The 26,100-nt window shown below is 46.0% G+C and overlaps 2 protein-coding genes across 3 annotated transcripts in view; one reads left to right on the top strand and one right to left on the bottom strand.

Annotated features, from left to right (window-relative positions):
* The window catches only part of LCA5L (lebercilin LCA5 like), an 11,824-nt gene extending 8,819 nt beyond the window's left edge, over window positions 1-3,005 (bottom strand). Inside the window, exons 1-2 of the mRNA XM_027909383.1 lie at window positions 2,698-3,005; window positions 530-1,038 (exon numbers count right to left, since the gene is read on the bottom strand). Of these exons, the coding sequence (XP_027765184.1) occupies window positions 530-1,038; window positions 2,698-2,905 (717 nt within the window). The 5' untranslated portion in view covers window positions 2,906-3,005. The remainder of the gene's footprint in view (window positions 1-529; window positions 1,039-2,697) is intronic.
* Window positions 3,006-5,107: 2,102 nt separating this feature from the next.
* The window catches only part of LOC114071533 (SH3 domain-binding glutamic acid-rich-like protein), a 26,457-nt gene continuing 5,464 nt past the window's right edge, over window positions 5,108-26,100 (top strand). Inside the window, exons 1-5 of one of the 2 annotated variants that reach the window (XM_027909381.1) lie at window positions 5,108-5,123; window positions 6,116-6,200; window positions 13,075-13,260; window positions 18,821-18,901; window positions 25,208-25,426. In XM_027909381.1, coding sequence (XP_027765182.1) covers window positions 6,198-6,200; window positions 13,075-13,260; window positions 18,821-18,901; window positions 25,208-25,426 — 489 coding nt within the window. In that variant the 5' untranslated portion in view covers window positions 5,108-5,123; window positions 6,116-6,197. Of the gene's footprint in view, window positions 5,124-6,115; window positions 6,201-7,378; window positions 7,550-13,074; window positions 13,261-18,820; window positions 18,902-25,207; window positions 25,427-26,100 lie in introns of those variants that run through there. The other variant, XM_027909380.1, reaches the window with a different exon arrangement.

Below are 26,100 nucleotides of genomic sequence, written 5' to 3'. Positions count from 1 at the left end.
TGAGTATTTTCCCATTAGAACCCAGTGCCATGAACTGGAATGATGGTTTCTAAACCTGGAGAGTGGATACCCAACCCTGGGTGCTTTTTATATCTGCTCACCAGGACTTCTGTAAATTGAAAATTTTCAGAAGAGGGGCTGAACTCAGCTGTTTATATTTTCATTTTCTCCAAGATTTCTTGGCTCTTTATTTATTTAATTTTATGCCTAACAGACCCCATAGAAACTAGAAAATAATTCCTGAGGGACAATGGAAATGTCACTCTTCCATTTTTTTATTAAAAGCTGTCCAAGGGTCAAATAAAGATTCCCGAGATGTTAAAAGGAGATTAATGACCTTCTCTTAAACCTCCTTACACTTGAGACAGATTAAAAACCCCAATATTCTCTTTTATAGGACTGCATCAGAACCATTAACGTGACGAGAAGCAGCCAAAACCTCCCCGCTATTCCTGCCCTGGTGGGGCCCTTCCCAGCGGGACATTCCATGATCCATCATCCCCCAAACCCCGCAGCGAGCAGATCCCACCTGTATCCTCTCATCCTTTGCTTCCAGCTTCTCAGTGAGCACCGAGAGCCTCTGATGGAGCTCCTCCCTCCCTGCCAGCCCTTTGTCCCCGGACAGCACCAGCAGGGCCCTCAGGGCGTCCTGGACTTTCAGCAGCTCCGTTTCCACCTTCCTGAGCTCCTTGGACGTGGCTCTCTCCGATTCCTGGGACATCTTCAGGAGGTTCCTCAAATTCCTCACCTCCTCGTAGTGCCTGGCCAGAATCTCCTCGAAGTAACTCTCGGAGCTCTTGTACTTCCCGATCGCCTTGGACTGCCTGCACTGGAGCTGCCTCAGGGCGTGGTTTTCCAAGCTGGAGGCTTCGACTTTCCGCTGTAAATCGGCGATCTCGTTCTTCAGCTCTTTGATTTTGTGCAGCCTCGCCGACGACACCCTCAGGGCCGCCGCGGTTTTGTCCTGGCAGGTCGCGTTGCTGTGCAGGGTCAGGTAGGAGCAAGGATGTGTGTGTGGAGCTGGGAATGTTCTTCCTCCTGCGTCGAGGCCAGAGCAAAGTGGGAATTATTAGATGGGGATTATTAGATGGGGATTATTAGATGGGGATTGTTGGGGTGGCTTTTTGCGCTCACAGAGACTCCCACACTGCTCATCCAGCTCCACAGCTCTGATGGATTTGACAGCATTCCCAAAGACCCCTCTGCTCAATCAGCAGATCTAGTGGAAGGTTCCCTGCCCGCGGCAGGGGGTTGGGATGCGATGATTTTTAAGGTCCCTTTCCACCCAAACCATTCAGTGATTTTCTGACTCGAGTATTTGACGGGTAAATCGCTGAAATATTTGGCCTCCCTGTGTATTTCTGGGCAGCAATGTGCAGATAATCAGGGTAACCTGCAAGGGCTCCAAACCCACCGTGATCCCAACCAGCGCGTGCTGACATTCCCTGCAGCTGGGAATTCTAACCAGCTTTCCAGAACTTTCCAGCCAGCTTTGAATTAAACTATATATTTTTTTAAAACTTTTTTTTTTTTTTTTTGCAGGTTCATTAGCACAGAACAGGTGTATTTGTGTGAAGGGTTTCTAAACATGATTTGAGAAATATATATATTTGTGGGCTACGTTTTGCTGGGAGTTTATTATGATTTATGCATCAGCTGATGTTTTAGGGATAAAATAGACAAGGTCAAACCTAAAAAAAAAAAAAAACAACACCAAAGACAGATCTTTTCAAGAATTTCTGTTGAATCTAGTGTTTTCTGTAACACAGTTCCAACTGCAGGAAGGCTACAAGAGGACCACAAATGTTGTCATGCCAGTATTTACAATATTACATTATGATCCGATTTTATTTTGCCAGAATGGAACGAGAGGATGGAAAAGAGAAAATTCCTGCCTGTAAAAGCTGTCAAAAACACTACAAAATCTTTATATTTCATTTCAAGCAGTCATGAACATGAAAAAAATAACCATTATATCCAAATTATATACATATATATATATTACAATAACCACTTTATCCAATTTTATACATATATAAAATAAATTATCCAATGCAGGTAGAGGCCAATAATGATTATTTTGCTAACTGGATTTAAAAAATGCCATTATTCTTCCTGGTCTCCTTGGTTGATGCCATTCTGACTTCTAAGAGCAGCATTCAACAGATAATAGCAGAGATAATCAGTGGTTTGGCAGATCAAGATACATAAATTCCATGTACGTTTACGCATTTGTTCTGTATGGTCATTCTGGTGAGGCATAAATTTAATTTTACGTGGCTAAGTGGCCAAAACGTGGGTTTTTTTTTTTTTTTTGGTAAAAATTGCCACTTCTGTGCATCATTTTTAATCATTTTCCTGATGAAGGGCATTTTCAGGCTCACCACGAGATGCAAAGTCAGAAACCAAAATGTGGGAGAACCATTTTCAAGAGCCATTTTCAAGCCCTCAAGGATTCCAGAGGTGCTCCCACACCCCAGGTGATTATCCTGCCTCTTGGATTGGGGAATAACACAGCAGGGAATCTCTCTCTCTCTCTCTCTTCCAGCCCTTTGCTAATGTTTGAAACGTGAATTATTGTATTTCCTCATTGACAAACTGTTTCCTCCGTTTTCCTAATCACTGAAAAGAAAGGGAACAACCGGATTTCTCAGAAGAGCCTCACCATACTAGAAAAAAACACAACCAAACAAACACCTTTTTCATCCCCTTGGGGGAAGAGACACTGACCTTTTTTCTTATTTCCCGCTTTCTTTGGGCCATTTTTCTGTGTTTTCTTCTCTTCAGTTGTTCCCAAGGGTTGGCCGCCCTTGGCTGCTCCCGAGTGGATCACCGGCAAAGCCCTCGGGAAGCTCAGGGGGACAACATTCCCCGGGCTCTTCTCTGCTGGGTGCCCAAAAATCATCACCCTCCTCCAGCTGCTGCTTCTGCTACTTCTGTGCCTTGTTAGGTGGGGGGAATCTTCAGTTTCCCCGATTTTGGGGCCACATTCCAGCTCCTGGCAGGGAAATCCAGAGGGAAATATCACTCTGTGCTGTGGCAGAAGGTGGAAATCCGTGAGCTGGCAGGAATCAGAACCTTGTTGAGTGGTTATTGAGTTGTTTGCAGGTCACATAAACACCAAAAAAAGTGTTCAAATATGTCAAATGATCCTAAGGAAAAAACTCAGTTCCCTTAAAAAAACACCTCTTTAATCCGTGAAAATAATTGTGTGGTCTGTAATTTGTTTGCAAAATGAACTGCAATAGGAAATAGGATGGTTTTAGCTCAGGATTTAATGTGATACCAGCCTGTATTTTTTTTTTTTTTTAAAGATTTGCAAGGTATTTCCACTGAAATGGAAATAGATCCCACACTTTGCTTCCTGTCATGGATACATTTTCTCCAGGATTCAGTGTAAAGGAGTGTGATTGTATTTATTCTCAACACCTTTTACAGATGTTGATTTACAGATTTACAGTATTTAAAATAAAAGGAATTGTTTGAGTCTCCAGAAGCTGAGTGTTTCTACCTGTGCTTTTATAGCCTTTTTAACTTCCCATCCACCTCATAAAAGTGTCATTTAGTAATATTTTGGAAGAATTGGGTAGTGAATCAGATCACAAAGTTAACTTCTGCTTTAAAATAGAACAAAACCCGCCTTGGCTGCCATATTAATATTATAGGGTATTCAAATGATATTTTAGTTCAGATGGATTTTAACAAGCAGCCTTCACTAAAAAAAAATAAAATATAAAAGAAGATAATTTTGGAACAGTCTGACTCCTTTGCTGGCGTTTTTGCTTTGTGGTGGCATTTCATTTTAAATTATTAAATTAGATTTCTTTCGGGAGGGAGGGCAATCACGTCACTCCCCAGGAAAATTAAAGGGTGTAATTCAGGATTGCACAAAACATTTTAGGTTCAATCAAAACAGTTTCATTACCCTTAATTCCTTTAAAAGGACGACTTCTCCTTGTGGGATACTGAGGAATGTTGAATCTGAGGCACTGCAATAACCCCTAAGAGATGAGAAATCATATTTTGAGAATTAGGCAAAGCCCAGCTTGGCACACAGATTTGTATTTGTGCTTAAATTTGATTTGGCTCTGCCAACAATTTCTGGGCAATTTGTCTTTAAATCAAATTAGCTGAAATGAAACTTAAAAGACCCTGCTTTAATTTGTTTTGATGAGGAGTGTGGGCTGAACCTCCTCATCCAGCTCTGAGAGCAGGTGTTGAAAAGCAAATAAAATGGAAAAGGAGAAGACAGAAAAACAAAAGGTGGAGGACAAGAAACAGAGAGATGAAATGGAAGATATTGCAATGGAAATAAAAAAGCAGGAGCTGAAGGGGAGGGCTGGAATGGACACACACCAGGAGAATTTATGTTGACAAGACGCAGGAATAAAAATAATTAGGGCCAAATCCACCTGACAGGGATGAAAATGCCGTTTCAAGCATCCAGAAACCTCAAAACTGTCACAGGGAAGAATGAATTGTCACCTGGGTGCAAAAAAAGAGTAAGTAAAGGAGGGGGCCACCCAGGTAGGAGAGAAAGGTGTGAATTCCAGCCCCTTGGAGCAGCAGCCGAGCCCTGAGCCTGGGGGGCAGCTGAGGCAGGGGCTGAGCTCCCCTGCTCCCTAAGGAAGGGCCGAGGGGTATCCAGGACCCCCTGAGCTGCCTCTGGCTCCTCCAAGGGACCCCTCCAGCCCAGCAGCCCCAGGAACACAGGGATCCCCAGGGAGTGGTGGGGTCTGACCACCTCAGGAACCTCAGAGCACTGACCAATCCCCTCATGTCCTGGAAGTCCCCTCAGTGTCCCACCTGGAGAGCCAATCCCACACCCAGCCCCATGTCCTGACAGCCCCCTCAGTGTCCTGGCAGCCACCCCTTTGCTCCGCTCTCCCTGTCCCCCTGTCCTCCCACCTTGTCCCCTGCCCTCTCAATAAATCTCCTCCATCCCTCCCCACTCCCCACCCCGCTCTGTGCCGTCCCCTCACGGCCTCCCGGGCGTCTCCACCGCCGCCGCCATTACCGGCCTCCGTCGCCGTTGCTGTGGGAAATGGCGGCAGCGCCCCCAGACCGGGGTCTCACCCCTTCCCTCCCTCCTCCCTCACCCCGCACCCAGCAGAGGTGCCTCTGTGTGTGTTTCCACCCTCATATTTCCATACCCCACTGGGGTATTAATGGGAATCTGGCAACACAGGGCCCCGTTGTGCTGTGCCTCACGTGTGGAGTCAAGGCCTGCGGCCCTCAGAGCTCGGTGGCCAGACCCAACAGGCCCTGAACTCGGGTTTAAACTAAACATTCCTGTGTTGAAAAAGGGGGGGAAGCCCTTCAGAATGAAGTGACGTTTTCCTTGGGGTGGGAGTTGTGTCCTGAGGCCCTCACCTGCTGTTCCCTGTAGCTCCAGGAATGTCTTCTCCACGTGGGGGTCAGCGAGTGTTTCAGGGGTGAAGCGGAGCAGGAATGAGAGCCCGCTGGCAATTCTGCCCCAGAATTTGACCGTGGACGTTTGATGGTGCAGATATTTACAGCTTTGAGTGTAAATTGAGTATGCAACTTCCTTGTGAGGGGAAGAGGAGGGGCAGACACCGATCTCTTCCCTGTGGTGAGCAGTGACAGGACCTGAAGGAATGATCTCAAGTTGTGCCAGGGCAGGTTTAGGTTGGATATCAGGAAAAGGTTCTTCACCCACAGGCTGTTTGGGTGCTGGAACAGCCTCCCCAGGGCAGTGGTCACAGCAGCAAGGCTGCCAGAGCTCGAGAAGTGTTTGGACAACACCCTCAGGCACATGGTGTGACTCTTGGGGATGGTCCTGTGCAGGGCTAAGAGTTGGACTCGATGACCTTGTGGGTTCCTTCCAGCTCAGCATGAAATGATCAGCATCCTTATCACAAGGCTTATCAGTATGCTTTGATGCCAGTGACCACTGCATCCTTTGGTTGTTCTTCTTCAGAGCACTAACAGCCAAATAACTTAAAAACATTAAATTCCAAATGGCCCGTCATCTCCTAGGCTATACCCACATCCACAATCTCCTGGGAAACAAGCATGTAAAACAACTTCTGGCAGTAATTTATATTTTTTTCACTTATGTGGGTTTGTTGTTGTTGTTGTTGTTGTTTTACAGGAAAATGCTCTGAAAACACCTGCTTTTAATAGGCTTCTTGCTGGACCTCCTGTTGTCTCTCAAAAGTAAAAAGAAATGACAGATGGTGAGCCACACAGTGTAAACTATCCATAGTTTTATTTTTAGTTTTCAGCGAGGGTTTTCAGGTTCCCAGTTCCATACATGGAGTACTGCATTTCCAGCTTCACATAATGGTTTGTACAGACAAAAAAACTTCCTTTTCATAGCATCTTTACTACTTTAGTGCTATTTAGTAGTGCATTTGATCCTACCTAATCAATCCTAGAAATAAAGTGTTATATTCCATTGTAAGTGTTTTCAGGACACTGCTATATTCAGTCTTAACGTGTGAAGTTTAAGATATTTAACATTTAAAACCCTAGACCAGTTTCACCTCTGGCACAGGGACAGCCTTTACTGAGCTCACGTTGCTCCCTTACAGCAGAAACAAACTTTGCCCTTAAAATTTGAGAGTAATCTGTTATCATTTAACATTCTTAAAATACCTCTCATGCTCAGAGACCTCCTTGGGCAAATATGTGCAGGCAGCCACTGAATTGTGGCCATCTCTGGGGCAGAAGGTGACAAAAAGAGCATCCTGGATAAAGAGCAGAATGGGTGTGTGTGGAGGGGGTGTCCCAAGTATTCCAAACCTCTTCTTTCACCTTGTGCCCTGGAAATTTTCATTGGTGATGCAAAAAGAGGGAGAAAAGGCAGGTTCTGGGTGCATGGAGTCAGCCAAATAACCCCCTCAGGATCAGGGGGGGGGAAGTCCCCGAGCCTGCAGTGAGGACGATGAGCTGAACTCTTTAAAGCCGAGAGCGTTGTAACCAAGGCTCATTTAAACGTGCTCTCTGCTATAATTACTTCTGCATCTACGCTCCCTTTGCCCTCCCCTTCTCCCTTCCCCTCCTATAATCTGAATTTTGCAGCTCTAACCCTAAAGCCTTGCTGTGAGCAGGGAAAGGGCACGAGCTCTTTAGTGCAACCCGCCAGCTCTGGGATCGCCCCCAGCTCCCTCTCCCTCCTCACTCGTCCCTTCCCCCTCTCCCAAATATTTCTCCAGCCCTGTCTCATTGGTGCTCTACTCTCTCTTGCCTTTTTTGGGCTGCCACCCTGTCAATCTAGTGCAATAAGGCCGGGGGCAGGTGCAAACCCCTGGCTGTGGCTCCTCTTACGGACCAATCCTCGTCCCAAGATGCCTGAGAGCCAATGGAGTGGGAAAACCCGGGACCCCGGGGGAGAGGGAGAGGGCAAAGCTGCTGGATTGCCTGGGGGAGGGAGCATCCATTTAGGAGCGGGGTTAGCCCAGGAGCTGCCGAATCCCTCTCGGGATCTTGGGGACTTGTGGACAGCAGGCTCTGCTGATTCACTTCCATCACTGCCAACATGGTGATCAAAGTGTTTGTGGCCACATCTTCGGGCTCCACAGCGGTAGGTGACTCCTTTAACATCCTCTTCCTGCTGGGATCAGGGTGGGGAATCAGCCCAGAAGATGCCAGGACAGAGCTTGCATTTGAGAAAAAAAACCCACTGGAATTCTTAGCAGCAATAAACTTTATTTTTATTGTGCACTGACCACCTTATCCTTGAAAGCTGCTCAAGATGTGGAGAGTTCCTGTTAGTGCAGGCTGGCTTGCATGAGAGCTCTTGCCACAGTTACGGCATTTACAACTAAATTATCTGTCATTTAATAGATTTACTGATGTTTGGAAAAGTATATGCAACATATATTCACTGAAGAAGGACAAAGTGGATACTGTATTTGCACAGAAGCAAAGGCAGGTTATCTGGAGTAGAAAAAAAAAGTGTATTTGTTTTTAAAAGAGGCTTTGGGACACTCCTCCCGCAAAAGGGGAACTCTGGCTGAGAAAAAGCCTGGAGCTGAATTAAGTTATGCAGGAAAACTTCTTCCCCACCTCCCTCCCTTTTCCTTGGGTTTGGGGAGTTTTTTGGTTTGCCTGGTGGTTTGTCTTTTGGGTTTTATTTTTTGGGGAGTGTGCGTCTCTTGAAACGTTATGCTGATGATTTTTAGCAGTGAGTAGCTGTCAGCAGAGAGTATCAGCTGAAGGGAAAGGCATGGGAATAGTAGGGAGGTTGGAAGTCCGGGGGAGGTGGGAACCGGGAAAGGACTGTTTCCTTTTATATCCAGTTCCCAGATGAGCTCGGATTTCAGTTTTCCTCTGGCACTCACTCACTGCCAATGACACGGCTAAACAAACTGGCTGCTGCTTGCACAGGGCTGTAACTACATCTCTATCTCCCTGACACCACCTCCATGTCTCTAAGAAGCTTCCAGAGTGGGAAAGCTCCAAAAAAAAACCCCCTGTTCACGCGACCATCATCTCTAGAAAAAGACCCAGGGGTCGTTCACCAAAATTCCAATTTTAATACTTCTGAGGAGCTTTGCAGCTCTCCCGCTAAGCCTGACGCTCTGAATTTACTACTGACATTTAGCATTCCTTCTTTTTTATAATGAAACATAAGGGGGGAAAAAAAAGAAAAGGAAAGAGGAGGAGGTTGGAAACTTCAGGGTTGGTAATTTGGAATCGCCCATTTGCTGCTCCAGGAGCTTTCTAAGTTGCCAGACGCTGAAGGCAGTTTGTGTTCCCGTTGCTGATGCAGGACTGCAGTGCCAGGTGTTCAGCTGGAGCAGTTTTCCATGTTTGCTGATGAACGTGGATGGGAGAAATCCTCTGAATGAGGACTAAAAACTCTAATGACATCAAATAAAATTAGTCGACATCAAATAAAATTCCCCTGTGCAAGGAGTTAGCACGAAATTCAGTGTAGCACTAGAATCCTATTAAGAGGAAATTTTGCATCAGCCTTGTACAAAATTCTCCCGAGAAGAATTAATGCAATCCCTAAAGAGTTGAAACTGGAAGTTTAAACCCTCCTAGGAGCACTGGTGATCTCTTCAAAGGGCCTGATCTCCATCAAATGTGCGGTGCTGAGTTTGAATTTTCAAATAGGATGGGTCCAGCCTCCTCTGTTTAAATCAGACTGCTGGTAAAGAATGAAGATCATTTCTATTCCATGTACTGCACGGTCATTCTACTCCTTGTTACTTGTTTTCCTGTTAATAAATACCTTGTAAAAGTGTCTGCAGTGAACCCAGTGACATTGTGGTGCTCTGGATCAGATGCTTCAATGATCTAATTCACTCTGGCTCTGATCTGTATTTTTGCCCTCAAGGATTCAGAAGTTTCTTTTAAATATCTTCAGCTTTATTATCTCTCCCCTCCAAAACGTAGCTGATATTGAATTAGTCATTAAGTCGGGAGCTTATTTATAGCTCTAAAAAGCACTGAATGCTTGGCTTGGAGCAAGTAGTAAGAAAAATAAAATTATTTTGTTGATAGTCACAGAGATGTTAAGGAATTGGAAATATCCTGCAAGGTTCTAAATCATGGGAGAAAGAGGGGTCAGCTCTTCCAAAGTCTTGCTTGCTGCTGCTCATGGCTGGGGCATCTCTAAAATCCTTTATTCCCAGTGAATTTGGTGGCGATTTCTGAACTTTCCCCCCTTCAAATCTGCATCAAAAGCACCGTGGGCAGGAGATGAGGGGGAAATTGTGGCCCTCTGCCCCCTCAGGTGAGAATCCACCTGCAGAGCTGCCTCCAGCCCTGGGAACAGCACAGGGAGCACATGGAGCTGCTGGAGAGAGGCCAGAGGAGGCACCAAGAGGATCCCAGGGCTGGAGCAGCTCTGCTGGGAGGAAAGGCTGGCACAGCTGGGATTGTTCAGCTGGACAAGAGAAGTTTTGGGGGGACCTGACTGTGGCCTTGCAGGGCCTGAAGGAGCTCCAGGAAAGATGGAGAGAGACTATTTCCAAGGGCTGGAGGGACAGGACAAGGGGGAATGGCTTCAAACTGTTCCTCTTGCTGGAAATTGTTGACCATTTGCTTCTGCCATGGGCAGCTGATCAACAGGAATGCATTGGATTGTGAGGATATAGATGATAATATTTCATTATGCATCAGGTGAAACCAGTATTATCCATAGCTTTTCACAGAGTCATGGAATGGTTTGGGTTGGAAGGGACCTTGAAGCTCATCTCATACCAACCCCTGCCATGGGCAGGGACACCTTCCACTTGCCCAGGTCGCTCAGAGCCCTGTCCAACCTGGCCTTGGACACTTCCAGGGATGGGACATCCACAATTCCTCTGTTCCACTCTTCCCCTCTAGCCAGACAGAAACGATTTAAACCAGTGGTTTATTATTTTAATGGACCAGCAGCCAGGGATGGTGGAACTTAAGCTTTGTTGAAAGGGAAAATGGCACTGATGAAAGAATATCCTGCTCACCACCACTTTCCAAGTAATCTCTGCCCAAGCAATTTGAATTCTTCCCGTGCCATCAAACCCAAGTGAGGACACAAACAGGCTCCTGCCATCTTATCTGCTCTGGGAAAATCTTCACTCGTCCTCTGGGTTGTTCCATCCTCCCTTTCCCCCTCTGAGTGCTGATCGCTGGGGACATTCTTTCGGTTGCCCAGAGCTCTGTGCCTCCCCCAGCAAAGGTTTAATTCATGCTTTCACATTTGGTGTGTGTCCCAAGCGTTTGCTCTGGCTGAACCCTGCCCATGGTGAGCCTTGAGACACAGCCCAGCTGCTGCCTGGTTTGTTGGTACTGTCACAGTAAGAAAAATCTTACCTTTTCCTTCTGCAGCACAATTCCATGGAATTTACTGCTTTGCCTCAGCAGTAATTTTTTTTATGCAGCCCTCGCCTGATTTTTGCTGTCAGACCTGCTGCTGCCTGAGCCTCCTGTGCGTCGCAAACCTCGAGGTGAAGAAGAATTGCTAAGCCAGGTTTAAAAGTTCTATCTACAGCCACAGGCAGGGGAGCACAGAATCTGCAGCTCTGTTTCCACGCTCTCCTCAGAGGCACTATCCGTGTGCAGCTATTCCAGGAGATGTGTCTGCTGCAGTGCCCGTGTCCAAGGGGACAAGCTGACACTGGAATTGCAGCTGACAGCACTTGAGTTCTCTGCCTGTCAGAGCATGTGATGGAACTGCTGGTACTGGCTTGTGCAGATTTTATTAACCATTCACACAAATATCGTTCTGCCTCTTCCTCCAAAAAAATCCTTTCTGCCACCTGAACGTGTTCTGCAAACAGCTGCTAAGTAGCCATTAATAAAATTATCCCTGAGAAGTTAAAATAAGAATATAAACAAGCACCTTTGAGCTCTGTGAGCTCTGGGGGTTCTGACCACTTTGGGTTAGTGGTTCCATTTGAAGTGATGTGCTTTTTTTTCAGCTCACCATAAACCTCTATTGTTGTCATAAAAACATACAGCATTTTATGATTGTTATTTTTTACAAGCAAGCACAGGTACTTTTTTTACTCACGTAAGGAGAACTTGGCCCTGATATTGGCTCAGTCGGTGCTAAGAACACCAGGGTTGGGGGATAAACCCCCAGGCATTTAAGAGCAGGTCTCAGCAATCCTTGTGTGTTCTTCTCAACTCAGAATAATCTGGGAAATTTTATTCTCATTCATGCAAAGTCATTCTTCCAGGATAACAGGCTATCACTCTACTTCAGCTCTTCTGTTTTGTTAGATTATAGAAATGCACAACCCATGATTTATTTCTCCTTTCACTTCCCATCTCGGACTGATTTCCACCCGCTTGGTGTCATTTAAATTCAAGTGTTCAGATGCCTGACGTGTGGAAGACTTGGTTTCAAACCATGAGATGGCTCATATGTCAAAATTACCTCCATGTATCATTCTGGCCAAGTCAGATGGCAAGTTCCTCAAGCGTGGCTTAGGAGTAGCATTCCTTTATTAGGGAATTATACTGAGTATTACAGCTCCAGGGTAAATGGATGGGATATAGGCTTGATGCCTGCATCAAGGGCCAGGAAAGATTTTTTTGGTGTCACAGAAACTGTGTCTTATATGTTTTAACTGTATCTGACCTGTTCCTCCTGGTCCAACCTCAATGTCATTCTGCAGTGTGGGAAATCCTGAAGCACAGGAGTTGAGCTCTGCTGGATTTTCCTCAGCTTTCACTCGTATTTATATGTTACATATCAAGGAGTAACAGCCATAAATTAAAACACAAGAAGTTCCACCTCAACATGAGGAGAAACTTCTTTCCATGGAGGGTGAAGAGCACTGGAAGAGCTGCCCAGGGAGGGTGTGGAGTCTCCCTCTTTGGAGATATTCCAACCCCACCTGGGCACGTTCCTGTGTCACCTGCTCCAGGTGACCCTGTCTTGGCAGACGGGTTGGACTGGGTGATCTGCAGAGGTCCCTTCCAACCCTGATGACTCCATAATTCTGATTCTGGGATATTTAATTAGCATTAAAGAACAAGGGACAGGGAGAAACGTGGCTCCTGGAGAGCTAAATGTCACATGGAATTAGCAGGGAAAAGGAGGCTCTCACCTGCTGAGGAGAACATTTACCTTCTCAGAGCTGTGCTGACCTCAGGCAGGATTAGCTCAGGTATCTGTGCACCACCCTCATGGATCTGGGAACAGCGTGGGAGGCTTCCTGCTGAGCCTCATTTCCCAGATGGAGGTATCAGTGCTCCCAGGGAGGACAGAGAGGAGCCGGGGGTGGGTGTTCAGGGGGGGTGGCAGCGCTCTGGGTGCTGAAATGTTGGAGGGCTCTGCTGGAGAACTGGATCCACCTTCAGGAGCTTCCAGCTTTCAGGAGGAATTTCTTCACTGAAAGGGTGGTCAGGCCTTGGCAGGGAATGCCCGGGGAGGGGGTGGAGTCCCCACCCCTTGAGGTGTCCCAGGAAGGACTGGATTTGTCGGTGCTCTGGTCGAGCTGACACAGTGGTGATTGGCCGAAGGCTGGACTCGATCTTGGAGTCTTTCCCAACCTAAATGATCCTGGGATTCTGTAAATTTGAACATACTTGAACGAGTTCTTGTAACAGCAATTTTCTTTTTAAAGAAGGAATGCTGGTTTTCGTCTTCCCTCCCCCCAGATAAAAAAGAAGCAGCAAGAGGTCGTGGGCTTTTTGGAGGCCAACAAGATTGACTTCCAGCAGATGGACATAGCAGGGGATGAGGACAACAGGAAATGGATGAGAGAGAACGTGCCAGGTGAAAAAAAGCCTCAAAATGGAATCCCCCTCCCTCCCCAGATCTTCAATGAGGAGCGGTACTGTGGGGTAAGAAACTGTTTGGATGTTTAAATACCTTCAGAGAGTTGTTTTGCACAGGAAGTGACCCTTTTCCATCAGTAAGAAGTATCAAAGAAATGTCCTTAAGACAAGTTGAGGTTGGCTGTGAAAGAACAATCCTCATGAAGAATTTTTTAAGCACAGAAAAGCGAAAAAAAAACCCCAAAGAAACAAAAAAACCCAACCCCAAGATTATTTATTTTCAAGAGCAGGGTACACATGGAGGGAAAACATTAAATTAATTTTGCATGGAAAGTGTTGATATTTTGTTTGTTTGACACAGACTCATCTGGGCTGTCAAAGAGACATCTGAGGCACCAGAGGCTGTGACCAGGGATCTTTCCTTTCCATCATATCCTGCAAATAAATAGGGCTGATTATTTGCTGGAACACTTCTAGCACGTGGCTTGAATTGTTGAAATTATATTGCTCATTCAATCAATATCCAGCTCTTCAGAACAGACCTCGTGGTGCTCATCAGATATTTTATATTTTCATACGTGCTTCTAACAGCTTCTTCCTCTCGAGACAGTTTGTTCAAACCACAGCTAGGCAGGACTGTGCCAGCCTGAATATTAGGACTGGGAATCAAAAGAGAGAACCTGAGGCCTTGTTTTCCTCCCAGTCTGGGCGGAAATGTGAAGTGCTGTGGGATGCGATCGCCGGAACCAACCCGCAAAGCGCCCTGAAATGCAGCTCACATAGCCAGCCCAGTTTTAAGTTACTGCACAAATCCAGTGTGAACTACTGCAGGGTTGTGCTGGGAGAGGAGGGATTTACATGCCACCGGGGTTTCAGAATTAATTTCGGTGCTCCCAGAGCAAAAGTTGGTAGGAGAAGTATTGGAGTGCAGTTTTTTTTTTCTCATAGGGTTCTTAAACCAGAACTTGGGGTGTTGGAGTTCCTGTGCCTTTCAGCACCCAGTCTGCACCCATGGAAAGTATAATTTGATATATCTTACTCTGGGCTTTGTGGCAGCCAATGCTGCAATAAATATTCCTGGTGTTCCCTGCAGAGTTTATATAGGGAATGAAAGAGTAATTGCCTTTTAAAGTGCTGCAGCTGGTCAGCCTTGCCAGTAAATAGTAAATACAAAGTTTTTATTCCGTATCTGAAGCTATTTCAGGAAGCCAAACAATCTACATCTTGAAATAAATAAATTTAAGTGAAGATATAGCCCTTTTGCAAAGACACCTCCATGGGGGAAGGAGCTGCAGCTACTGATCTAAAAACTAAATCAAATTCACAATTAGCCAAGAACTCTCCAGAATTCTAACACAGCCAGCTCCCAAAGCTCACAGCTAATGATCCCAGTGGGTGCAGAACAGAGACTAATTTATGACATCATTATTTCCAAATAAATAAGGTAATAAGATCATTATCAGCAGAGGAGCCTTTCCCTGTTCCCCAGGGAAGGAGCCTCAGGGGAGCTGCTCAGGGAGTGTGATGTGACGTGGGATGATGTGGCTGCTGCAGAGCGTGGCCAGGGGCTGCCACAGCCTGGATTTGTACCCAGTTCAGACCAATTTCCTGCTCTGCCCAAATCACCCTTCACCTTCAACAGCTGCAATCCCGGTGTATTTGTAAGTGGGAATCACACCCTCTGGTAATCTCCATTTTGCTGTGCCTGACATGTCAAACTCCTTACATCTCTTTCTTTTCGGTAGGATATTTTCTCTTTCATTTTCTCAACTTTCTCTCCCTACTGATTTTTAATTCCTTCATTCCCAGGCAGGACTATTTCTGTAGGTCAAATCTGATAATACATTTCATTTCTGCTCATTCTTCTTTCCTCTTTTCCTCCCTCCCCCTGAGAAAGAGAGATTTGGAGAGAGACAGGACAACCTTCAGATAGGATTGGTCTGACTTCAGCACTGGCCCTGCCTCGAGCAGGAGGTTGGACTAGATGTTCTCCTGAGGTTTATTCCCACAGGAATTATCCCACGCTCCCAGGGTTTTTTGTAAAAGATGTATGAGGAAAAAATGCAGCAGAGAAAGTTGGATTCAGAAAAGACACAGTTTACAGGGGATTGTCTCGTTATCTCCTTGAAGGTCGTTACCAGTGGCTCAGGGAAACACCTGCCAGGAACAGGGTGGTGGTTCTTGCCTCTACAAGGAGAAAGCTCCCTGGAGACCTTCTCCAATGTCCTCTCCTGCACTCCAGTGACATTCTGGGAGTGGTGGTGGTGAGGAAAGAGGGGATAGTGGGGACAGGTGAGGAGTCTTCTTTTTCCTACTGGAATAGAGTGACATAACAGGCAAGTAAATGCAGTCCTGCTGGTTAATCCTCTTTCCTGTTGATATTTTTATGCATCTTCTGGAAAACCACTTCCCAACTTATTCTGTAAAATGGGAGTTTCTAATGGACACATTTTCATGAAGATACATAACTAGGAGCAGCTTTTCCTTGAGCTCAGAGAAGCTTAAGACCATCTTATAAACAGCTCAAATCTTATTTTTTTTTTCTCTCAGATTTCGGTATTGCCACTTGAGGAAATAGATTACAAATGGATTCATTCTGTATGCCCAGCTACAAGTACCCATCCTAATCCATCAGTGTTGGCAAATATGTCCTTATTTGATCTTTTCCTTAAGCTGCTTCTTTGCTCATGTCTAGACAGAGTCTGCATCTGTGTCACTTGCTAAATATATTGAGCACTCTGTTGCTCTTGTTTTTGCTTTGGCTTAACTGAAAAAAACTCCAGGAAAGTAGGAAAGAAATGGAATGTAAACTTCTGCTTTTCTTTGTGAGCTGAAATCTCTGCTATTCTCTGAATTATTACGCTTTTATTTGATGCTGCAATGTGCACCTGCAGCCCAGAAACCAAACTGGGCTGCATCCAAAGCAGGGTGGGCAGCAGGGCAGGGGGGGATTGTGCCCCTCTACCCCCTCAGGTGAGACCCCCCTGCAGAGCTGCTCCAGCCCTGGGAACAGCACAGGGAGCACATGGAGCTGCTGGAGAGAGCCCAGAGGAGGCACCAAGAAGATCCCAGGGCTGGAGCAGCTCTGCTGGGAGGAAAGGCTGGCACAGCTGGGATTGTTCAGCTGGACAAGAGAAGCTTTGGGGGGACCTGAGTGTGGCCTTGCAGGGCCTGAAGGGGCTCCAGGAAAGATGGAGAGAGACTATTTCCAAGGGCTGGAGGGACAGGATAAGGGGGAATGGCTTCAAAGTGAAAGAGTAGGTTTAGATTAGATATCAGGAAGAAATTCTTCCCTGTGAGGGTGGGCAGGCCCTGGCACAGGTTGCCCAGAGAAGCTGTGGCTGCCCCTGGATCCCTGGAAGTGTCCAAGGCCAGGCTGGATGGGGTTTGGAGCAACCTGGGCTGGTGGAAGATGTCCCTGCCCATGGCAGGGGATGGCACTGGATGATGTTTAAAGCTGCAGGCTGCACTACTTTACCTCCTGAAGTCCCTGTATTTCCATATATCTGGCTGTAGCAGTCCCATGACTGACAGAATCACAGAATGGTTTGGGTTAGGAGGGACCTTAAAGTCAGCTGGTGTTGCCCTGGGGCTTTGGCCACCACAGTTCAAAAGGACTCCAAGGGTGGTGTTTCCACACCTTCTCTCTGCTCTCTGACCTGGTGTCCTACCAGGCATGTGGGGAACAACTTTCCACTGATGTCCACCTGACAAATGACACCACTCCCCTCCTCCTGGACTGTTTATTTCTTCCTTCTCACACAGATATAATATTAATGCTTACCTGAAAGTGCTCATTTTTCCTCCTGCCTGCCTTAGGAACGTTTGCTTCAGTCACCATTGGGAAAGCAAGAGAAAAGCTATTCCTTGATCACTGGAATCATTCCTTTATCCCTTCCCTAATACATAACAGCTTCCTCCTCACTGTGAGGAAATGTGTGACCTCCCATTTACCGTGGGATGCCACATTTCCTGTGGGATGTCACTGCACATTCCCTGCTGCCAGAGAACATCTGATGTGATAGGAGATGTATCCCCTTCTGATAAGGGCTTGCCTGGTCATTCACACCTCTTGCCTTAGCCCTCAGGTCTGGTTATCTGCAAGTCTGATAACCTGGTGATTTTTAACACACTTGCCATCTGCTGCTTTTCCCTTAAAATGATGCATAAAACATCAAGTCCACTTCATGGCCTGTCCTTTTTACTGCCTTCTCTTGTTTCCCAGCTCTTGGCACGTCATGCCATGGTTTGCTCAGGCTGTTTTGTGAGTGTGTGGCACGTGGAGGACACGAATTTCCCGTGTTTTCATGGCCGTGTCACGTCCCAGCCCTTGGAATTGCAGCAAATCCTCCTATTTTTGTTTGCTCCCCCTGAGTTCCTGGGTAAGGTTGCAGACACTGCCTGGGTTAGATGAGGAGTCCCACAGCAACAGGAGAACAGCAAAAACAGATCATCTGAGCAATAAGTGGCCTGGGCCATCAGCAGGTTTTCTGCTCAGCCCAAAATGTGCTCCAGGGCTGCTCCCAGCCCTGCAGTTCCCACTGCCCGGGACTGTGTGAAAGCCAGTCTGTCCCCCAGATAAACTGGTGAATTGACTGTCATTTATCACGTCTGTCAAGCTCTTCCAAACTGGACTGAAATGTCGCTGAGTCCAGTCTTGTTGACATTAAGGTGACTCCCAAACCATCCACTCCAGCTTTTCCCTGGGATTACCCCTGGCCTGTAATTTATTCCCTGAAAACGCTGTAACAGGGCAATAAAACAAGTGGGGGCTAACCCAGCTTTACAAACAAGTTCTCAGGGGTGACTCAGCACCTTATTATTTACAGGCTTCTATTTCTGGAGTTATTTGGGATTAGAGGGAGGATGATAACACGGCCAAGGCAGCAGTGGAGGACTCAGCAGACGGGGTCAGTCCCCTGTCCCAGACCCGGTGTGATTGTGGGCCAGAGTTTCTGCTCAGGTCTTAAACCCACATTGATTTTCCCCTGTGTAAGATGTGAGTCCTGAGCTTTCCAGTGACCAAACAGGGACAGCAGAGCTTCCTTAAGGCATTTACCATGAGGATTTATCTGTCCACAAGACACTTGGGTTGCTACAAACATGTCACAGGGAACAGCACAGCCCCTGGCTAAGTTGGTCTGAAAAATATCTGCATTTTTTAACCAGGGTGCCTTCCCTTAAAATTAACTTTCCCTGTCATCATTTCACCTGTGCTACCACGTTGAGGGTTGTCTTTTATTTGCCATGCTCTGGGTTTTGAGGGCCTGTTTTGTGTTCTTACTCCCAGCAAGTTTCAGCCTAACCTTTAAGTGGGGATAGTTTGGCCTCAGAGTGCACAGCTGAGGCACATTAAAATGAGACAATTTTATCTGATTCTGGCATCCGTGGGATATAATTAAAGTGTAAGTCTCTGGAGAGGTTTGCCCATTTATTAATTTTATTGCCTATATGAAACTCTCTTTATCTGTGTTTTCTTCCTGGGGCTTAGATAATGCAGGCAGGAGTACAAATTCCTGGTCATTCTCATCAATATAAGATTTACCTGGGCTGGTCTCTTCCTCCTGTGCTTTTTATTTGATTTTTTTTTGATGCCAATTCTCTTACTTGTTTGGGTTTTTTTTAGGATTTTGAATCGTTTTTCTCTGCCAAGGAAGAAAATATTATTTATTCATTCCTGGGCCTTGCTCCTCCTCCAGGCACCAAGGTATGTGCACTGATGTCCTTCCAGGGGGGATCATTTATTTGATTTTAATAAAAGATGAACACAGGCAGTGACTCAGCATGTCACAAGCAATTCTTTAGATTCTGGTGCAGCAAAATGTTGTTGGTGGGTTGGGGGGATGTGGCTGCTTCAGTAAATAGTAGAAAATCCTTCTTTTCCCCCTTCTTTCACTGCAGGCTTGTTACCATGGCTCCAGCTGATGGTTTTGTTGTTGTTGTTGACACAAAGCAGTATTTTATCATGTTCAGCTCTTAAATGATACAGAATTTCCTGCTGAAATTTCTAGGCTGGGTTAGGAGAAACCTTCCCTTCCCCCTGAAGGCACCAAACAGGGTTTGTCCTGACCCCCCAACAGCAGGGCTGGGGGCTGGGGAGATAAAGGCTCACCCAGGACTTCACCAAGTGTCTCTGGCAAATCTACCCCTGGTTCTTCATCCACTGTTATTTTCACAGCATTCTGAAATATTTCTGGCCAAAGAAAAACCTGTTATTTTAGTTGTTTTTTTTTTTTCCCCACATCTCTTTTTCGGTGTGTTCTTTTCATCAGAGCCTTCCTCTGATGAGAAGTTCCACGACACAGAGCATTACAGCTCCCTTCTCCTGAGATCCTGTCAGAGGAGAATAAAATGCTGCCACCTTTTGTGGGCTGATTCAACCAAAGAAATTAATCAAGAGAGTGAGGAGAGAACTCTGCTCGTTGTGGTGACCTGGCTGAGGAGCTGCCTCGGAGCAGCAGATCCGCCTTCTGGTCCAGCTCTGCAGCCCCTGGCAGTGACACACGGCTGTAAATGCCCCTGTTTATCCTCTGATGGAAAAGCAGAGAGGAAAAGGAGCCTTTGGGAAGTGCTTGCAGAGCTACAGCTGAAAAAAGCACCCAGGGGAGAGCCCCAGTTGTTGTAAATGCCTCTGACACCGAGGCCCTGTGGGATATTAGGAGAGTCATTTAAACTTCCTGCTTTAGCTGTGCCATCCCCCACCCAGGGAAATCAAAGTGACTCACAAGGGTGATGTGAGAATTCCTTTAATTAACATCCACAAAGCCATGAAAGGCTCCCAGGACTGCAGGTACTCCATATTATAACCATTATGAAAGATACGTGGAAAATCAATGAGATAAAGAAAATTGCATTTTCCCACCTTGCCACCTCGTAGATTATCTGCTCCTTCATGCAAGGCTCAGTTAGATATTGTGTCTATGAAGCAAAGTAATCATTTTTTTAGAATTCATTCCTTCCCAGCTGGCAGCAGAGGCTGTCACAGTTTCTACTTCGTGACAACCTTGTAAATGCTGAAAATAATATGTTTGGTACGTTCTGCTGGGCAGATTCCTGCTAGTGCAACTGTGCTTTACACTGATTAACTGCTCCCAGGTGGTGGCTCCAGCCCTGCAAGTGGAAATAAGTGGGAGTGTTTGCCAAAAAAGTCCCTGTGAAAAGTGGGATTTCTGCTGTCTCCCTTTCAGAATCTGTTCCTGTACAAGTGTTTCAGCTTTCCTTGCAGAGGTGTCTCTCTCAGCACCTCTGCATGAGGGGCTGGCTCTGCTTTGTCACACAAATCACCTTCCCCCTCGCTCAGCTGTCACCTCAGCTTAGCACAGGCACAGTGGCTGGCTCGTGACAGTGACTTCCAGCAGCAGAAATCGGGGATAATAAGTCAGGTGTGGAAGGGATGGTGATGATGGCACGTGGGACAGAGTTTGCTTCTAATCCCTTCTTTAAATGTGTGTATTTTTTTTTTGGTCTGGAATGTGGTGATACTTTATCAAAGAAGCATTGAATCACCACAGGTCAGAAAATGCTTTCTAGGCATTTTTACCAGGGATTAATCCTTATAAGATTAATATGAATGTTTTATGCTCTTCTCTTAAAGCATTCTGCTTCTTTTACCATCCATCCTCTGTCTCACACTGCACCAGGAGCAGAGAAGCTCCTTAATGACCTCAGTGCTGTTTCACAGCACAATCCAATGGGATGATCCATTTCCTAAAGGAACCAGATGAGCCTTTTGTGGCTCCCCAACGAATCATAACCTCCCAACAAAACACCTGCAGTGAAATTCTTCGCCAGTTAATCGCTGCTGGTCACTGCAAAGTGCACATTTCAGTCCTGTAGCCCTCAGCCCTGACTCCCCTCAGGGTGAGGTGGCTACAGCTGCTCACCAGATCCACTTGTTTGCACTGAACACTCACTGCCCAGTGTTGGAGCTGGGCTGGTGCCAGAGCTCAATGTGCAAGTTGACCTACTCTTACAGAGGGGCTGTAGAGACTCTGTTGTGTCTGGGACACATCAGAGTTGTCACCAAGGTGCACACTGGCTCTGAGACACGAATAAAGAAGCTCTGAATACCCACAAATGTAAAGGAGTCTCTCCTCACATCAGCAGCAAACACAAAACAGCCTTTACATGCTGTTAGTTAAGTTCCTTTCTTCTTACTTATAAAGAGCTGCAATTGTTTCAGTAGGAAACATCAGATAAACATCAAAGTTAATCAGACTGGTTGTGGTTTTTCTATATATCAGTGTACCCTGGGTACTGTGGTGCTGCCTCCAGGGAGCACATGGAGCTGCTGGAGAGAGCCCAGAGGAGGCACCAAGAGGATCCCAGGGCTGGAGCAGCTCTGCTGGGAGGAAAGGCTGGCACAGCTGGGATTGTTCAGCTGGACAAGAGAAGCTTTGGGGGGACCTGAGTGTGGCCTTGCAGGACCTGAAGGAGCTCCAGGAAAGGTGGAGAGAGACTATTTCCAAGGGCTGGAGAGACAGGATAAGGGGGAATGGCTTCAAACTGCCAGAGGGCAGGGTTAGATGGGATACTGAAAAGAAATTCTTCCCTCTGAAGATGGGATACTGAAAAGAAATTCTCACCAGGGTGGTGAGGCCCTGGCACAGGTTGCCCAGAGAAGCTGTGGCTGCCCCTGGATCCCTGGAAGTGTCCAAGACCAGGTTGGACGGGGCTTGGAGCAACCTGGGCTGGTGGAAGGTGTCCCTGCCCATGGCAGGGGTTGGAACTGGATCATCTTTAGAGTCCCTTTCCAACTCAACCCATTCCATGATTTTCTGATATTATGAAACCAAGTACATCTTTACCCTCAAGGGGTACAATGTGCCCATTAAATTCAGTGACACTGCAGGAAATCAACAGAGATCTCTGGCACTTCAGCAAGGGCCAATTAGCTCACATCATCCTCTCTCCTCTTGCCTCCCCATCCCACTGGGTGTTGTGTTTTCTAAATTCACAGGGCTGAGCAGCACAGTTTTATGTTTCTAAGAGGAGAAGCAGACATAGTGCTTGTGGTAATAAGTAATTTAATCTGCCGATATGAAATACCTTCTCCCCTGAAAGAATATCTGGGCTCCCAGATACACTTCAGACACACTTCAGGGCAGGCTGGGATTCAAGGGCAGCTGCACTTTATTCCTGACTCAAAGATCACTCAAATCAGTGACAGGTTTCCGGAGGATCCCATTTAATCTTGTCTTAGTGACACGAGCAGTAATGTAGAAAGGTGTGCACATTTGAACTGTAATCAGTGCAGGTTGTGGGTTTGGGGTCAGGTGTGTCAGTCTCAGCTGCTCCCAAAGTTGGGGACGTTTCTTTTCGAAGCCACTGCCACTTTTATGCTTTCAGTGACCTCAGTGACTTACCTGAGTAAATATATTCAAATATTTTATTTAAATAGTTGAATTGTATTTAAATATATTAAAGCTTTCATCCTAGTATTCTTGATCTTAATATCCGGAATCTTGAGATCCCAAAATCCTTAGATACTTGAGCTGAAGTCTGTTAGTGGAAGGAGGCTTCTCGTAAGTTTGCTTTGAATTACAAATTGACAGCCTGTGCATTCTATTTAAGGAGAAAATGCCCTGCCAGCCAGTCTTTATAAACAGTGCTTCCTTTAGAATTTGTGGAAAATCAAATCCCATGTTCCTATGGACAGTCAGTGTAACGATGGTATTCCCAGTGCCAGAGTTCTCCAGGGAATTACCCAGAACTCTGGATGTGTGTGTGTGTGTGTCCTGGCTGATAACAAGCTACTTCGAGACTTTAGTGCTTTCAGCTACAAACTCTCTTTTTTTTGCCCTTTGAGCTGAGTAAGTCTGTGATTCATCTGAGGCAGATTTACACAGTGGGTTCATTTTCATTAGAATGCCTTCTTTGGTCTTTTCTGTGTTTTATGGATCTGCCAAAACAAATTTAGTGTGTGGATTTTAAAATGTTCATATTTGTGCTGAAAAGAAATATTGAACTTATTTCCAGACCAGGCTCTGAGCAACCTGGGCTGGTGGAAGGTGTCCCTCCCCATGGCAGGAGGGTTGGACTTGGATGATCTTTAATGTCCCTTCCCACCCAAACCATTCCCTGATTCTATGAATTTAATTTTCATTAACACCATCCTTTTCTATTTTGGGAACTTCTGCCAAGAAAGTATCTCTAAGAAGTCGTCATCTGCTAAAAAAAATAATGTGTTAACACGATGTTGCACAAGAGAATTTCAATATATGTTTATGTTACTACATATTTTCATCTTCAAATACTTTGTTGGCCAGTTGGGGGAAAAGTAGAAGGTAAATTAAACCAAACAAATGCTTCTGGAGATCTCCTTTTAATAACAATGCCACCAGCATCAAGTGCAGTGAGCCCACAGCTTTATGTGGACCTGAAATGAGACAATATTGCCAGAAAAAGAAATTATCTTTCCTCCTTCCTGCAGCTCCTCCTGCTCCATCCCAGCTGCTCATCCCTCTTCCTGAGCGTCCCCCCACGTGCTGGCAGAAACATTCCTGCAGCTGTGTGGCAGAGTGTGAAAATGGTGTGGGATAGAAATGGTTGGTTGGCTTTTTGAAGCTTTAATCTTGATCAGGCTGGGGAGGAAGGGGAATTCAGGAGCCTTTGTGCCCACTCCCCTCTCCCTGCAAGTTGCTCGCTTGTAAAACTTATTTTCCATAATTCAGCAGACGATTGCCAGGAGAGCACCAAATCTTACAGACAGGGAAGTTTCGGGAAAGAAGATCCATCCCCAACCTCCTGCCTATCATTTCTGTCCCCATCCAGCAGGACTGACCATGGGTCTGTGGGATAAGAACACTGGCTGAGGAAATCATCTGCTGTGGGGTCATTACTCACACTGATGCTGATTGGAATTCTTCTTTAGAGCCAATTTGTACTCATTTTGCATCTACCTCAGAGCTCTTCCTTATCCTGCCCCTCCCTGATGTTTACTCTGATCTATTTTGGGATACATCACATCCCCTCCCAGCATCACTGTCAGTAGATTAAAGCAGTGCAGCTTTTTTTGTTCCCCCTTTCACAGGGCAGGCCCTGCACTCCCTCAGATGTTCCTGCAGCCCCCTCTGCACCTGTTCCAGTCTGAGCTCCTCTTTCTTGAGCCTGATGGCAAAGAGAGACCCAGAGGACACATCTGAGAGTCACCTCCCCCCTGAATTCCCTCTTTCACTGGCACACCCATGGCTCAGTTGTTCTGTGCCCATTTAAACACGTCCATCTTCTCCTTCCTTTGACCATCCCTGACCAACAGGCTCCCAAAGTGCAACAGGAAAATCTCTTTCTGGCTGAAAGTACAGCAGGACTTCAACTAAAGAGCCTTTTTTAGGAGGTGCCTGGTGGCAGTGCTGGAATAAATAGCCTTGACTGACTGCTGTAGGAACAGTTTTTCAGCAAGAAAGTTGAGATTATACATGAAATCCTCTATTATCTCTGTTTTTCTATAGCTTCTTGATGACCCTTAATTGGAATTCCTGCTGGTGAAAAAGCTTTTTTTCCCTGTTTTTTGTTTGTTTGTGGTTTTTTGTTTTTGTTTGTGGTTTTGGTTTTTGTTTGGTTTTGTTTGGTTTTTTGTTTGTTTGGGTTTTTTGTTTGTTTTGTTTTGTTTTGTTTTTTGTTTTCCTGAAGCCTGAATGTGCCATCGGGGTGAACATCCATTCTATTAAATTTTCAACAGGAAAAAAATTTAGAGAATCTGCTGTGCTGAGAAGGGCTTGAATTCATGTTTTCCCCCTCACAATTTATGTTTTCCCCACACAATTCATGTTTTCCCCACACAATTCATATTTTCCCCCTCACAATTCATGATGTTTTCCCCACACAAACCCCAACAGATCCCCACGCTCCTTCCACAGGAACCCCCAAAGGGTTGGATTTCCATTTGAGTGCTGCAACGAAATCAGAAATAAAAATAAAAACACCCCCAAAAATGGCAAAGTGAAGAATTTGATGGAAATGAGTTGCTGATTATGTGCTCTGAAGGTGACAATGACCTCTCCTTTGCTGCCAGGAGACTGAAAAGTCTGATGCCAAGGAGGAAAAGTCAGATGCCGTGGAAGAGAAGTCTGAGGGCACGGAGGAAAAATCTGAGGCCACGGAGGAAAAATCTGAGGCCACAGAGGAAAAATCTGAGGCCGTGGAGGAAACTGAGCCCCACACAGAAGACAAAGCAGATGAAGGGGCTCCTGAGGAGGCTCAGTCTGATCAGGCACCATCAGAAGATCAACAGGTAACTTCTCTCTTTGTGGCAGGAGGGTTTTTACCTGTGCCAAGCACAGGGAACATAAACCCACAGGTCCCCTCAGTGTGCCCGAGGGTGGGAAGACTGATTGCAGATGAGTCCTGCTTGTCTTCTGGATGAATTTTCTTTGATATCATGATGCTGTAAAACCTAGATTAATAACTTCATGGTTTCCTTTCGCCACTTGCTACCACAAGCTTTCCTGATTTTTTTTTTTTTTTTTTTTTTTGATGGTCATTTGGAACCAGACTCTAGTTATAGAATATAATTTAGGACTCGACATCTGAGTCCTGCCTGGGTGGAAATAAAAGATTGCCAGCATCTGCAGCGCTCATAAATCTCCTTGTTAGTGTTTGCTGCAGATCTGGCAGTGGCTCCTCCAGGCTATGGAGAATCCCCTGGGCGTTGGAGAAACAGAGAGCAGCGTTTTCCTTCCTGTGGGGTCACGGTCTGACATGGCAGCCACGTGGGCACATCTCAAACTGCAGGGCACCCACAAGGGTGGGTTTATTCTGGCATTGAAGGGTGGGTTTATTCTGGCTTTTAGGGCCGGGTTTATTTTTGATGCTGCAGTGTCAGGTGACCCTTCCCAAGCAGCCAGCCCTGTTGCAGCACCTGAGCCCTCACACTTCTCTTGTGGTTTGGAGATGAGACCATCCCAG

Source organism: Empidonax traillii, unplaced genomic scaffold (genome assembly GCF_003031625.1).
Source record: "Empidonax traillii isolate 1590-97213 ecotype Southwest subspecies unplaced genomic scaffold, ASM303162v1 scaffold2088:size63783, whole genome shotgun sequence".
In the NCBI taxonomy this organism is placed as follows: domain Eukaryota; kingdom Metazoa; phylum Chordata; class Aves; order Passeriformes; family Tyrannidae; genus Empidonax; species Empidonax traillii.
Note: the sequence above shows the minus strand (reverse complement) of the source record. Positions and strands in the feature narration are given on the sequence as shown.